Source organism: Oncorhynchus mykiss, chromosome 15 (assembly GCF_013265735.2).
Source record: "Oncorhynchus mykiss isolate Arlee chromosome 15, USDA_OmykA_1.1, whole genome shotgun sequence".
NCBI classification, from domain to species: domain Eukaryota; kingdom Metazoa; phylum Chordata; class Actinopteri; order Salmoniformes; family Salmonidae; genus Oncorhynchus; species Oncorhynchus mykiss.
The window spans coordinates 28,599,828-28,616,204 of NC_048579.1; the positions used below are offsets into that span (position 1 = coordinate 28,599,828).

At 43.0% G+C, this 16,377-nt stretch overlaps 1 protein-coding gene across 1 annotated transcript in view; it reads left to right on the top strand.

The window, feature by feature from the left end:
* Nucleotides 1–12,210, top strand: part of LOC110489944 (tyrosine-protein kinase yes) — a 31,415-nt gene extending 19,205 nt beyond the window's left edge. Inside the window, exons 5-12 of the mRNA XM_036944234.1 lie at nt 1,776–1,879; nt 2,273–2,422; nt 3,321–3,476; nt 3,983–4,162; nt 6,878–6,954; nt 7,340–7,493; nt 8,730–8,861; nt 9,811–12,210. Coding sequence (XP_036800129.1) covers nt 1,776–1,879; nt 2,273–2,422; nt 3,321–3,476; nt 3,983–4,162; nt 6,878–6,954; nt 7,340–7,493; nt 8,730–8,861; nt 9,811–10,019 — 1,162 coding nt within the window. The 3' untranslated portion in view covers nt 10,020–12,210. The remainder of the gene's footprint in view (nt 1–1,775; nt 1,880–2,272; nt 2,423–3,320; nt 3,477–3,982; nt 4,163–6,877; nt 6,955–7,339; nt 7,494–8,729; nt 8,862–9,810) is intronic.
* Nucleotides 12,211–16,377: the final 4,167 nt, after the last annotated feature.

The following is a 16,377-nucleotide window of genomic DNA, read 5'->3' on the forward strand; positions in this document are numbered from 1 at the left end:
CTGCTGGCAAAACGCACAAAAGTGCTGTTTGAATTAATGTTTACACGCCTGCTTCTGCCTACCACCACTCAGTCAGATACTTAGATACTTGTATGCTCAGTCAGATTATATGCAACGCAGGACACGCTAGATAATATCATCAACCATGTGTAGTTAACAAGTGATTATGATTGATTGTTTTTTTTATAAGATAAGTTTCATGCTAGCTAGCAACTTACCCTGGCCTACTGCATTCGCGTAACAGGCAAGTCTCCTTGTGGAGTGCAACGAGAGAGAGGCAGGTTGTTATTGTGTTGGACTAGTTAACTGTAAGATTGGATCCCCCGAGCTGACAAGGTGAAAATCTGTCGTTCACGAGGCAGTTAGCCCACCGTTCCTATGCCGTCATTGAAAATAAGAATGTGTTCTTAACTGACTTGCCTAGTTAAATAAAGATTAAATAAAGGTGTATATTTTTTTAAAAATCTGTGTCCAAAAATACCGATTTCCGATTGTTATGAAAACTTGAAATCGGCCATTCCGATTAATCGGTCGACCTCCTAGTATGTATGTATGTGTCATAATCTATTTACTATTTTATTCACGTTTTCAAGTACTGGTGACAAATCATGCATTCCGATTCTTGCATAGATTGTAATGGACACATATGATGCGTGTAAAATACTTTTTTGAATGTTGTACTGGTTGTGATGAGCGAATGCTAAGCTATTTACTGGCTATGTGTTGCGCCATGTTTGTTGACATCATACAATGCATTCTGGTTGTCTCGTCTGTCAGACCAAATATGTTATAACAAGGGGTAGTTCACGCGACTGACTTATGATGCATTCAAGACAACTGTGAACTTGGAAAAATACTAGGTAAATTCATGACGTCAACGATCTCCAGGTCAGAAAGTCGGAGCGCTAGAAAGAGAGCCGAGTTTCCGAGTTTGAATTCCAAGTTGGGTGACATCTCAAAACAATTTTTCCCAGTCGGAGCACTGTGAGTGCGCACTGGCATCGGAGACTACTGAAGTGCGACCTTGTCCTTGTGTTTCTTGGCTATTTAGGCTACGTCGTTTTGTTCACACGCTAGGTTGTTTTTAGTTTGAACTTGCTCAACTGCTAGTGAAGAGACCTCACAGACGTGCGAGCCTGCATGCCATGCGAGTGCCCTGTTACCACGCCAGTGCCCTGTTACCACGCCAACCTGCCGTTAAAGGGGCAGCTGAACATTTGTCTACCCTCAGTAACTAAATATTTGAGGCATTGTGCTTTTTAATACTTTTTTTATTTATCAACATTTTTAATCATTTCTTATCAATACTCTTCCTAAAATACTTTCATTGTGCTCTTACATTTCTTTGTGTTCCTACATTTTTCAATTTAGGAGCACATGTACTCTGTGTAGAGCCCTGCACTTCATACATATGGCCACAGGGGGTTTCAGCCACAATCTCCTAAATGAGCCTAGAGGTTGATCGTTTAGCAAGGAAATTGAATGTTATCCCGTTTGTTAGATTGACCCTGATGGAGTCAATGCTTTATTTCCTCTCGTTGTGTATTTGAAGTTTGCTAGTATTGATTCAAGTAAAGTTCATAGTAACATAAGCTGGTGTTTCTGTAAATGTGGGTCCTTCCATAGAAATAGAATGGTGTGCTAGTTCTGGAACACATAAAATGCTCTTCAAATCCTTGGAGCGGCTGGGGATTCTCAAGGACAGATTTGGGAAACTGCTGTACTGCAACATTTTACAAAGGCTCTACTCATTCTATTTCTGTGTCCTTCCTCAGGTGGTACTTTGGTAAAATGGGACGTAAAGATGCTGAGAGGCTGCTGTTGAATCAAGGCAACAACCGAGGCACCTTCCTTGTGCGAGAGAGTGAAACTACTAAAGGTGAAGACGATTGACGTGCGAACGTGCACGGGCTGCGTCTCTAGTTACACGCCATTTCTCAATGTAGTGCACTACTTTTGTGTTGACTGGGGTCCGGTATGTTCCAAGCATCTCAGAGTATGACTGCTGATTTTTAAGGATCAGTTTAGCCTTTGAGATCACACTGAATAAGACTACATGGACAAGTGGGAACTGATCGTAGGTCAGCACTCTGACCCACTTTGTGAATACTGGCCCTGAAGTCATATGGTACCCTAAGACAAAGTCGTGCACTATAATGGGGAATATGGAGTCATTTGAGAAATAGCCAGTGACACTCACATTTCCATGAATAAAGCCTAGGTCTTAATACTGTTGCTTGGGATGGACGAAGAATCTGGTCATTGTCTCCAGGTGCTTACTCCCTGTCCATACGAGACTGGGACGATGCCAAAGGCGACAATGTGAAACACTACAAGATCCGCAAACTTGACAACGGGGGTTACTACATCACCACGCGCGCCCAGTTTGACACGCTGCAGAAACTGGTCAAACACTACACAGGTATGTCTTCTACCTCCTTTTATTTCTGGTCTCTCGAACTCTCCAACACTCACTTTCTCTCTCAAACTCACTCTTTAACAGGCCTGCTACACTGGAAACGTAACCTTGCTGAGCGTGAGATGCTCCTCTTCATTTCTATGAAACCTGGGCCTAAGCAACACGGCTCAGCGTAAAATAACACTCTGGTTCTATTTTCAAGAGTTTGACGGGTAGCTCACGCAAGAGAACACTTGATAAAGTGGCTCACGTTCTGTTCGCGCTGGCAAAATGTCGCAGTTAAAACCTGTTTTTCCCAACAACCCCCAGTGTAGCTCCGCAGTAACTGTCTTATTCACAGCTTCCTCCCCTTCTCCAAGTGCAGTTTCTGATGATAAAGCCACACTCATTCACTGCGGTCTCTCTCTCACATCTGTGCTTCTGTAGTAGCAGGCTTACCTGTAATTGACCCTGTGATTTTCCCCAGCTAGATGAATGGCTCACAGATTGAATATTTAATAAAGACCTTCCCTAAAATGCCTTCCTTTCAGCAGAAGGAGAGCGGTTAAAACTCTCTGGGAGAGCCCACTTTACGTCTCCGTCACAAATGGCACCCTGCTCCCTACATAAAAAAAAAAACATTGCACCATATAGGGAATAGGGTGGCATTTGGGGCAAAGAGAACCTCGCTCTGGTGCACTATAAAAGCAAGAGGTCCCAGTCGTGTTAAATCATCCGATTCTCATTCATATTTAGCTCTGTTATTATAGGCATGTCTAAATTCAGCCGTATCGCATGTCTGACGGGCATACTTGAAGTGTTGTGTGAAATTTCCCCTTTTTAAGCCTCGCTGGGTTTCCCTCGTACTTTACTGCTGGGATTCATAAGAATCCCTACATGATTGCTTGTGCCCCCCACGCAGAGCATGCAGACGGTCTGTGCTACCGGCTGACCACGGTGTGCCCCACGGTGAAGCCCCAGACCCAGGGACTGGCCAAGGATGCCTGGGAGATCCCCCGGGAGTCCCTACGCCTGGAGCTCAAACTGGGCCAGGGATGCTTCGGAGAGGTCTGGATGGGTAAGACCAAATACTGTTTAGACACAGACAGACGCGCGCGCGCGCACACACACACACACACACACAAAGAACAAATATGCGCGCCCACACACACACACAATCTGGATGGTCTGAACAGACAGGAAATATATTACACTATTTTTATCCCAGGCCAGGGAATCTTTCACTTCCTTCAGATGCTTCCTCCGTTTATCTTTATCTCCGGAGGAAGTAGCATTCTCTTTCAGAGCGAGACACAAGTCCATCCAGCCACAGCTCATAACTACATGTGTTCATGTACCCAAATACACCCGTACTGTATTATGTCGGGGGGGCTGCATCTCAAATGGCACCCTATTCTCTATGTAGTGCACTACTTTTGACCGGGCTGTATAGGGAATATGGTGCCAGAATGTGTACTGTGCTGAACACTACTATTTGTTTACTCCTGTTTTTACACCATTGTCTTGCTTCTTCAGTAAGCAGCAGCATGACCCGGCTCATTCTAATTCTGTAATTCTATTCAGGCACGTGGAACGGCACCACCAAGGTGGCCATTAAGACCCTGAAGCCAGGCACCATGTCCCCCGAGGCCTTCCTCCAGGAGGCCCAGATCATGAAGAAGCTGAGACACGACAAGTTGGTGCCCCTCTACGCCGTGGTGTCTGAGGAACCCATCTACATCGTCACTGAGTACATGGCCAAAGGTGTGTGTGTGTGTGTGTGTGTGTGTGTGTGTGTGTGTGTGTGTGTGTGTGTGTGTGTGTGTGTGTGTGTGTGTGGATACAGTGCATTTGGAAAGTATTCAGACCCGTTGACTTTTTCCACATTTTGTTACATTACAGCTTATTCTAAAATGTTTTAAATTAGTGGGGGTGTTTCTTATCAATCTGCACACAATACCCCATAATGAGAAAGCAAAAACATGTTGTTTTTTTAATGTTGGGAAATGTATTTAAAAAATACATTTAGAAAAATGAAATATCAGAGAAATATAAAAACCTATTTTTGCATTGTCGTTATGGGGTATTGTGTGTAGTAGATTGACAAAGCGAAAATAGTTGTAAACATTTTTTTGCAAATATATTACAAATAAAAAAACAGAAACCTTATTAAGTATTCAGACCCTTAAGTATTCAGACCCTTTGCTATGAGACTCAAAATTGAGCTCAGATGCATCCTGTTTCCATTAATCATCCTTGAGATGTTTCTACAACTTGATTGGAGTCCACATGTGGTAAATTCAATTGATTGGACATGATTTGGAAAGGCACACACCTGTCTATATAAGGTCCCACAGTTGATTGTGCATGTCAGAGCAAAAACCAAGCCATGAGGTTAAAGGAATTGTCCGTAAAGCTCCAAGATAGGATTGTGTCGAGGCACAGATCTGGGGAAGGGTACCAAAACATTTCTGCAGCATTGAAGGTCCCCAAGAACACAGTGGCTTTACATCATTTTTAAATGAAAGAAGATTGGAACCTCTTCCTAGAGCTGGCCGCCCGGGCAAACTGAGCAATCTGGGGAGAAGGGCCTTGGTCAGGTCACCCTGACAGAGCTCCAGAGTTCCCCTGTGGAGATGGGAGAACCTTCCAGAAGGACAACCATCTCTGCAGCTCTCCACCAATTAGGCATTTATGGTAGTGGCCAGACAGAAGCCACTCCTCAGTAAAAGTCTAGTCAGGATCCAGGGAAAGATGAATGGAGCACAGTAAAGAGAGATCCTTGATGAAAACCTGCTCCAGAGCGCTCAGGGCCTCAGACTGGGGCAAAGATTCACCTTCCAACGGGACAATGACCCTAAGCGCACAGCCAAGACAACGCAGGAGTGGCTTCGGGACAAGTCTCTGAATGTCTTTGTGTGGCCCAGCCAGAGACCGGACTTGAACCCGATAAAACATCTCTGGAGAAAACTGAAAATAGCTGTGCGGCGACGCTCCCCATCCAACCTGACAGAGCTTGAGAGGGATTGCAGAGTAGAAGGGGCGAAACTCCCCAAATACAGGTGTACCAAGCTTGTAGCATCATGCCCAAGAAGACTCAAGACTGTAATCGCTGCCAAAGGCGCTTCAACAAAGTACTGAGTAAAGGGTCTGAATACTTATGTAAATGTGATGTTTCAGTTCTTTTTGTCTTTTTGCTTGCAAACATAAAAAAAACTGTTTTTGCTTTGTCATAATGGGTGTATTGTGTGTAGATTGATGGGGGGGCAAAATGTAATACATTTTAGAAATTGGCTGTAACGTAACAAAATGTGGGACAAGTCAAGGGGTCTGAATACTTTCCTCTACAGACACAGATAAACACAGCCTCTCCTTCTCCAGTCCAGATGCGGTGACGTATGTGGCTGGCAGCGTGATGTTGACATAGATTCCTCACGGCTGATTAGATGTGTAATTAAAACATTATAGCTGGAGTTTCTCTCCAGAAGGGTCCCATACACACACATGCCTGGGGGAGGTGATTAGCTGGCTGGCTCAGCTGGACCTTGTTATACGTGTGTGTGATGGAGTTGGAGAACTTGGTATTTTATTAAACGTAGTGAACGTTGGCCACATGCCAGAGATTTTGATGTCAGTTGTTGCACGACGCCGAAGGTTGTTCAGGCGCCGAATTGATGAGATGTTTCGAAATCCGAACTTCTAGATATCACGCCACAACACACACGTCGTCCTATCGGCATGTATCCCGGACAATTTCCTTAAAGGACCCCATTTAAAATGTATGGCCGTTTTTAATTAACGTACCCTACAGTTTGAAAGTCCTTGGGAATCCCATGTGGGGTTTTATAAGGCCCGAAGCAGAGATATTTAATTGAAAACTGCAGCAGTTTTGTGGCAAGCTTTCATCTTTCTCAGCTGCAATGCGTCACCCTGTTTCTTTTTTTATTAGTGATAGAACGCTGATGACTCATCCCTTTTTAAATGGACTCAGTGACCCCTGTGTATATATGTATAAATGCACCAGAGGAACGTGTGTGTTTATTCCGTTGGTATCCCCTTGATTCTAATCTTGGTTCAGGGGTCAATTAAAAGAACAATGTCCCTCTCTCACACGGAGGAAATGGCGCCGCCTACGCCCCAAATGGCACCCTATTCCCTATATAGTCTGCTACTTTTTCCACCAGGGTCCCATAGGGCTCTGGTCAAAAGTAGTGCACTATATAGGGAATAGGGTGCCATTTGGGGCACGCACTAGATGTCATTAGGAGCACGCACTAGATGTCATTAGGAGCCGTGTACCGAACATAGACACAAGCTGCTAGCTTCATCAATACCAAGGGAAGGATCATGAATATTAAAGGTGTATTTTAAGAAGTCTTCAGTCTCACTATTTCTATGGTGGTATTTCACTGTTGCAACATTTAGCTGCAGTCTCTCTGGTACTGTAACTGTCATGTTTTGCTGATGTTGTTTTTGTAGGAAGTTTGCTGGACTTCCTAAAGGAGGGAGACGGTAAATTCCTCAAGCTTCCCTTGCTGGTGGATATGGCAGCACAGGTAAGTCCAAAGTCAACCTCTCAGTAAACATTGACATTTCTGCATATGTAGCTAGTAGCTGCCATGTATGTTTCCAAGTGTCTCGCCCCTCTGTGTTTCCTCCTAAGGATAGGTTTGAGCTGTTTTTAATCCCCGTAGTACACTGCTGTACAAGAAAACCAATTTAGTGCACTCTTTCGCATCCATCACCAGCATTCTCCCTCCTGTTTGTAAGGCTGCATCCCCAAAGAGCCCTGGTCAAAGGGAGTTGACTAAATAGGGAATAGGGTGCCATTTGGGACTTACACAAGACCGACGGCTCTGCTCTCCGAGTGGATCACATCAATTATTAACCCGAGCCTCTGTGATCAAACGGCGTGTTAAATTAATCTGCTTGTTTTCTCAGATCGCTGACGGTATGGCTTTCATCGAGAGGATGAACTACATCCACAGGGACCTGCGCGCCGCTAACATCCTGGTCGGGGACAACCTGGTGTGCAAGATCGCCGACTTCGGTCTGGCTAGGCTGATCGAGGACAACGAGTACACTGCTAGGCAAGGTTAGTAGAGCACTGAGACAGAGGGACTTAGAATCCCAGTTGTTACAGGTGTGTATGGGTGGAAAGAGGATACCTAGCCAGTTGCACAACTGAATGCATTCAACCTGAAATGTGTCTTCCGCATTTAACACAACCCCTCTCTGAATCAGAGGGGTGCGGGGTGCTGCCTCAATCGACATCCACGTCATCGGTCCCCGGGGAACAGTTGTTGTTTGGGGTGAACTGCCTTGCTCAAGGACAGAACAGCAGATTTTTCCACCTTTGCCGGCTCGGAGATTCGAACCAGCAACCTTTTGGTTACTGGCCTAGCGTTGTTAACCGCTAGGCCCCGAGACAGACAGACAGAGGGCTTAGAACTCTCTGGTTGCGTCCCAATAATCTCTCCTTTCTCCCGAAGTGTTCCTTACTTGTTCACTTCCCGTCATGGATTTGAAATGACTTGTATATTATTGTGTTATTATTAATGTATGGAACCTTCCTCTACCCCATGCCTACACCACTACAATGCTTTTACATTTAGGGGAAGTAGTCAACGGGTGCACACTTCAGGAAAAAGGAGAGATTACGGGGACACAGGGTTTAATGTCACAGTCGTTTGAGATGTATATGGGGGGGTGGGGGGGGTGGAAGTGTGAGGTCACTGGCGTAGATTAAACCCTGTTGTTTCCTACCATGGTAAGTTAAGCTAATAGCGGAAAGCAGATGCTCATATTTACTCTGATTAGTTGCGGTGAGTAAACTCTGATTCTCAAGTTGCCTGCTGCTTAACCATTTAAGACCAATGGTTTGAGCAGAGAAACAGGCGTCCCTGACAATACCACTGTTTTTCCCACTCAACACGAGTCTTAAACTTTATGGAATGTGACTTTGTTTTTACCCTGCAGTTCACATGCAACATTGTCAATAAAGACAGATTCTTGTATCTTAGTTCAATCAGTTTCCTTTGCAATTAGATCTGACTTAAACCATTTTTAAAAACCAAGTATGATAGGTTAAAGAAAAATGTTGAATTGTTTTGTTCGAGGTCAATAGTGTAATTGTCATGGCAGACTGAAGCATGAACTTTGATATGGGTAAATTCTCTGGTTCTATTCTCAGTGGTTCTATTCTCAGTGGTTCTATTATGACTCTAGGCTCCCTAATGACCCCTAGTGGAAGTTAATGTTCTCTCTCCCCCTCTCTCCCCTCTCTTCTTTGTCTCTGCCCATCTCTTCCCCTCCTGCTCCTGGTTTGTAGGTGCCAAGTTCCCCATCAAGTGGACGGCTCCTGAGGCTGCCCTGTACGGCCGCTTCACCATCAAGTCAGACGGCTGGTCCTTCGGCATCTTACTCACTGAACTGGTCACCAAGGGCAGGGTGCCCTACCCAGGTGAGAACAGACGAAACAATGTTTGTGTCCCACATGGGCCCCCTATATCCCTCAAACTCAACTCTGGACCTCCAAACCAGTTCCACTGTGTTCTTTCATTGTTCCCCTCCAATCAGGGACTAACATAGACCCGGGACACCAGGTGGGTGCAATTAATTATCAGGTTTTGCAGAAAACGAGCAGGCTTCGGACCTCGTAGGGTAAGAGTTGAATACCCCTGTTCTATATACTTCACTTCTTTTGACTTGGAGAGAGCACTATGTAGGGATTACAATGCCTTTTAGAATGCAAATCCCATAACAACAATGGCGGTCTGGAGGCTGTCTATCTGGTTAGGATTAGTCAATTGTGTGATCTCCAACGCTAGGGAAGTAGGTGTCTTGTGTAACCAGGAGGAGTCGTGCCAACACAATGTAAACAAGGAAGTCTTTGTAGCCTAGACTAGTTAATACTGTCCTAGGAAGTGGGCTGGGGGTGACACTGTCATGATGGCTGTTTTTGTCTCTACGGGATAAACACTGACTGAGGTTAGAGAGAACCATCTGGTAGGGTCTGATCTGAAGATTGAACACCACTCTTGTTTATAACCATCTGTCCCAGACTGATCGGGCTCAGGGGAGAGAGAGAGGCTGACGGGTGCTGTGAAACGCTGACACACACACACTAACCTTCAGACCCCTTTTTTATTTATGCTTTTTGGGGGGGTGTAATAGTCGAATGGAGCTATTGGGTGATTTCACAATGCACTGCCATCTCGTGACTGTGACAATGGAAATAGATCACTGACCTTGTTTTGTTGTGGATAATCTTGATTTTTATTGTGACTTAACTCACATGGTTTACTGCACTGTTAATGTAATGGGCACTAAATAGACTGACCCCCCCCCCCCCCCCTCCCCCTCCTTCTGTGTTTCTCTTTCTCTCGCTGTCTTATTCTCTCTCCACCCAGGCATGGTGAACAGGGAGGTCCTGGAGCAGGTGGAGCGGGGGTACCGTATGCCCTGCCCCCAGGGCTGCCCAGAGTCCCTCCACGAGATGATGAAGCTGTGCTGGAAGAAGGACCCTGACGAGAGGCCCACCTTCGAGTACATCCAGTCCTTCCTGGAGGACTACTTCACAGCCACGGAGCCACAATACCAGCCTGGGGATAACCTATAGTCAGGCCTGGCCGCAGCGCAGCCCTGGACCACTTCACCGTGCAATGTATCTCTCCACCCAGGAGGAGCAGACTTGGATACAGACGCATGGAGATGTAATTCTATGAATAATGTGCTTCAGAAAAGCCAACTGGAAGCTTGGTTATCAAGTTGCACAAAACCACTGCTATCGCTGATGATTTTTTAAAAAAGTACTTTTTTTTTTTTTTTTTACGTTCTGTTTATTTTTAATTTCAGGTACTACATATAGTCTTAGTTTGTATGAATTTACTATTTTATTTTGTATCCTTTATTTTGTCCTCAATGATCATGTTCATTTTCAAAGTGACCAATCATTCAACTGTGTAGTTGTTTTAACAAATTTGTTGAACCATGAAAATGGCACGAAAGCCCATCAGGTAGAGGCTCTCAGAATGATAGCTCTTTGAAATGGAGGACAAGAGAGAAGGATGTACTGTAAGGCTGCGTTTACACATAGGCAGCCCAATTCTGCTCATTTTTCCACTAATTGGTCTTTTGACCAATCGATTCAGATCTTTTTAAATATTTTTCAGAGCTGATCTGATTGGGTAAAAAATCAATTAGTGAAAATAAGATTAGAGTTGGGCTGCCTGTGTAAACTCGAAGGCAAGTACTGTGGGAATATTTCAAATGAGAATTCAGTTCTGTGTTCAACTGGAAAATGCTTTTCTTTCTACATGTTTTTCTGAATGATCGACTTGAGTGGCACGGATCAGGGACAGTTGCTTGGGTCCGTCTTGTCTGCTCATTTTCTATTTTATTTCTATTAGTTGATTTTATTCTATATAAACTAAGAATTATTAATATCATGGAAATGGTTCTAGGTTCATGTGAAGCCCTCAAGTCCTTCATTAACATACAGGACATTTCTACAACACTAAGTCCATCCTGTTATGTGTCCAAGACAAACTGTTGCCATGCCAAGTTATATTACCTCTTTAAAGATCACTACAGCATATGACTAAACCTTGTTTCCCTTGTACTCTGATCTGGAGACAGTTTAGCATTTTCCCTACAAATTCTTTAGGTGAGGATTACAGGAGTGGAAGCTGATCCTAGATCTCTATCTAAGGGAAACTTTACCCCGGAGCAATGTATCACTGTGAGATAGGAGAATATTCAGCTCTCACCTGGCAATGCCGACAGCCCTGTAGATCACTAAGCTACATGCCATTGCAGATTGTCTCTGCACATGTCATAGCACTACGCAACAGGAGGCAATATTGAATGGAGCTAGTATAGACTAAATGTGTTCTAGGACCAGAATTAGAATTTATGGATGCAACCACCTGATTTGGCAGTTACATGCCAGCAATAACTTGTACACAATTATGTTAAAAAGGACTTGGCCTTTTCTTTCACTTACATGGTTAAGTCATTTACTAGACTCATCACATGTTCCATTTTCAGACCTAAAGATGCTCGAAAAGGAAACCATTTCACCTTTATGGGAAAATATTGCCAAAGCACCTGAACACTGTTTTATTTTGACTACATGTGATTTTATAGTGTGAACGGATTTCATTCAGTCAACAGTTTCAGCCTAGATACAAAGAGGATACGTTTTTATTCAGACATTTTTGTTTTTAAAGGTAGACTCAGCGAAATGACGTTGCCACGAGCAGCACCGCAGATATTGCGACGAGCGAGATGCAAGCCTTTGCTCCCTTAGTCACAGACGGTGCTTGCGCAAGGGTTCCCTTCACGCTGTAAGAGCGTGGAAGGTACGGGACCAAAACAGTGGGGGAGTTTAGCCTCGCGCTTCAAAGCTCTTAGTAGTTGCGGAATTTGACCCACTATGCTGTTTATTTTGTGCACCTACATATCGCCGAGTCTACCTTTAATACATTAGTCAGAACCAGTGAACGGTTAGTCATATTTTAAGACCGCAAAATGGAGGAAGGTCATTTTAATACGTCATGTCGCATCCACAGGGGTCATTTGACTCTTTTCTTTAAACTCATCAGTTAAGTGTTACATTTGATTATGCATACTTACACAGATGGGCAGAACATAGATTGGTCAACTGGGGTTTTAAAGAAGGGCTTTGTACAAAATCCTGATTTTATAAAAAGGACAGCAAAGACGTTGGGTGAAAGATAAATAATTATGGTTTAGATACTAATCTGTGGAATTTGTACAGTTGGAAAATAAAACATTTCTGATTCTAATTTGTATGTTATTCTGTATTGAATTCGTGAGATTCATTAGTTTAATACGGACAACAGGCACAACATTTTATGAATCTCGAGCTGTCAGAATGATTCATATTCTTGGCATGAATTGATTTTTGTCAGTTACATTGCAGCCACTATGCATGAAGTCATGTGACAATAACATTATTGCTAGGTGCAGAGGCATTTCAACCAGTCGCAGTGGGCGGGACTCCCTGTTGAAATTGCGATAGTACAGAAGGGGCTACTTCCCTGTTAGCTTTTTTTTATTTGAATTTTACAAATATCAAATTGACAGTCAGTGATGTCAGATTTTCAAACGTATTTTGAGCATCATTGTTCAGGCGCAATGGTACGTGCATCAATGTAATAACTGATTTCTTGCAGAAGTTGCAGACAAAAGTTAATTGCTGCTGCGCTTGCTTCACGTAAAATGTTATACATAAGGTACCACCAGTAGTTCTAACTATTACACAATGCAATAATACATTTGCTTCTTTCATCACCAACCTGGACTACTCTGTCGCCTATGTTGTCATCGAAACTGATCAAGGAATGCGAGGATATGGGTTGAGATTTACTGTGGGCAGGGGCACAGAAATTGGTCAGATTCTTGATCCACAAACTACACAATTTAAATACATTTGGAGTATTATAATTGGTTGGCTTTCTGTAACCAACAAATACATGTTATCCACAGCGTCAAGACAATACAGGCTGGCTTTGTATTAATAGGCACAACTAGAACAAATGCAAGCTGACCATATTATTTCACAGATTTAATGCTAGTTGTCCCAATGTCAACCTACCTGCTAGTCTGAGGATAATACTATCTGCTGTTTTCAAATGAATCACTAACTTTCACTTTTGTCCCTTCAAACTGCGGTGGTGTGTGCTGTGGAAACCCTGTCAACCCTAGTTGTGGGGAAATCTAGAGGAGATTGAGTTATTTCTGTGTATTTTACCTTCTCGCCAGCAGTGGGCAGATGTGATGGGTGAGCAGGCCTACACACAGCCACTCCACTAGGCAAGTCGGTTAAGAACAAATTCTTATTTACAATGATGAGTTAACGGCCTTGTTCAGGGGCAGAACGACAGATTTTTACCTTGTCAGCTTGGGGATTTGATCTAGCAACCGTTCAGTTACTGGCGCAACGCTCTCTCCGCTAGGTCACCTGCCGCCCTTCACTGAAAGGTGTGTGCAGCACTTTTCCCCATTTTGTGCCGGATTGGACGAGAGAAATGATTAATTCAGTTGGCCACAGCGGCGGTCCTGAATGCAGTGTTACATTTTTAACATTTCAGTAATTTAGCAGACACTGTTATCCAGAGCGACTTAGTTAGTGCATTCCTCTTAAAATGCTTAGGTGGGACAACCACATAGCACAGGCATAGAAAGTACATTTTTCCTCAATAGCGTAGCTATCGGTAGAATCAGAGCTGCAAAACATCCAACTGATATGTAGAGTCGGAAGCTTGATGTTGTCATTGCGTGCTAGGAATATGGAACCAAATTCTAAACTTTTGACTACTTTAATACACAAAGTATTCACTTTTCCCAAAATTTGGTTGTGTAATTTAAAATACATTAAATTGTGATTTTGCATGACTGGCCTACACACACCCCATAATGTCATAGTGGAATTATGTTTTTAGAAATGTTTACAAATGAATAATTGAAAAGCTGAAATGTATTGAGTCAATAAGTATTCAAAGCCTTTGTTATGGCAAGCCTAAATAAGTTCAGGAGAAAAACATGTGCTTAACATGTCACATAAGTTGCATGGACTCACTCTATTGAATGATCACCTCATCTCTGTACTCCACACATTATCTGTGAGGTCCATCAGTCAAGCAGGGAATTTCAAACACAGAATCAACCACAAAGACCAGGGAGGTTTTCCAATGCCTTGCAAAGAAGGCACCTATTGGTAAATGGGTTAATTGAATATCATTGATATAATATAACATTGAATATCCCTTTGAGCATGGTGAAGTTAATAATTACACTTGGGATAGTGTATCAATACACCCAGTCACTACAACGATATAGACGTCCTTCCTAACTCAGTTGCCGTAGAGGAAGGAAAGTGCTCACGGATTTCACCAAGAGGCCGAGGGCTTATAAGTAAACATTATACGGTAAGGTTGTATTCGGTGCATGGTAACCTGTTGTATTCGGCACGTGACAAATAAGATTTGATTTGACTTTAAAACAGAGTTTAATGGTTGTGATATGAAAAGACTGAGGATGGATCAACACCATTGTCGTTCCTCAAGTCTCATAGCAAAGGGTTTGAATACTTATGTAAATAAGGTATTTCTGTTTTAGTTTTTTAATATATTTGCAAACATTAAAACATTTTTTTTTTTTAAAGGTTTTTGAAGAAGGTCCGGGTGGAAAGACCTTGGACCTTCTCCAACATAGTTGAGAAGGAAGTGAGGAAATAGGATGTGAGGAATCACAGAAAGACACATTCAGAAAGAGCCCAGGCCTCAGATCCTTCTCACTTCCCCTTACCACCTTGGAGATGGCAGCATGTCCCAGGATGTTGTCGGGGGAGGTGGGCTCTTTGATCCCTATGGGTTTGTACTCAGCCAGCCTGGTCCCCCAGGTCACCTACGTCCAAACTCTGGTTGGCATCAATCGTCTTAAACAGAGAAGACAATTGGCTGCAGGATGAATTGGTCCAATCAACTGCATTATGATGTTTACTGCATCCAATGGCATAACAGATTCAATTTACCTGTGTGTTGTTGGGTCCAATCATCTGCCGTATGAGACTCAAGGTCAGCCCCCACCATCACTTTGAACTTGGTCCATCCATCATTTAGTGCAAGACTGTGGGGGCTGACCTAGAGAATGACATTTGCCAGTGAAGTCTCATACGGTAGATGATTGGACCCAACAACACACTTGTAAATCTAATCTGTTACGCCATTGGATGCAGTAAACCTCAATGCAGTGCACAACTATAGGAACATACACAGAGAGACACAGACTGACATAGATACAGAGCCTTCAGAAAGTATTCACACCCCTTGACTTATTCCACATTTTGTTGTTACAGCCTGAATTCAAAATGGATTAAATCGATTTCTCTCTCTCACCCATCTACACACAATACCCCGTAATGACAAAGTGAAAACATGTTTTTAGATTTTTTTTTGTGAATGTTTTGAAAATGAAATATTTAATTTACAACCCTGAGTCAGTACATGTTAGAATAACCTTTGGCAGTGATTACATCTGTGAGTCTTTCTGGGTATGTCTAAGCTTTGCACACCTAGATTGTACAATTAATCATTGAACATAATTCAAGCTCTGTCAAGTTGGTTGTTGCTAGACAGCCATTTTCAAGTCTTGCCATAGATTTTGTAACTAGGTCACTCAGTAACATTCAATATCGTCTTGGTAAGCAACTTCAGAGTATATTTGGCCTTGTGTTCTAGGTTATTGTCCTGCTGAAAGGTGAATTTGTCTCCCAGTGTCTGTTGGAAAGCAGACCAGGTATTCCTCTAGGATTTTTCCTGTGCTTATGGCATTTATTTGTATCCTAAAAAAAACTCCCTAGTCCTTGCAGATGACAAGCATACCCATAACAGGAAGCCACCACCATGCTTGAAAATATGAAGAGTGGTACTTAGTGATGTGTTGTATTTGCCCCAAACATAATACTTTGTATTCAGGACAAAGTGAATTTATTTGCCAAATGTTTTGCAGTTTTACTTTAGTCCCTTACTGCAAACACGATGCATAATTTGGAATATTTGTATTTTGTAGAGGCTTCCTTTCACTCTTGTCACTTAGGGTAATATTCCAGCCACAATGACAAAACATTCAATATAACCATGACTCCCATAATTACTTTAAATCCATGTGATTATAACTAATATTTGACCTGGGGTCAGGAGCTGAAATTAATTCTGTTCCAGTCTTTCTCAGGATGAACACTTTAAGTCATGTGATTCAGAACACCCACTACATGCCTCCCAAGGTATGTTTTAATCATAATGATCACAATGACCATCATTTCTGTTGGTCATTGTTCCATCAGGATCCAGGCTACTCCAGTGAGATGTTGGGACTCAGTGCAGACACTGATACCCTTCAGAAATGTGGAAGAAGCTCCTGGACCCGTGAGGAATGTGGAGTAGGGTGAA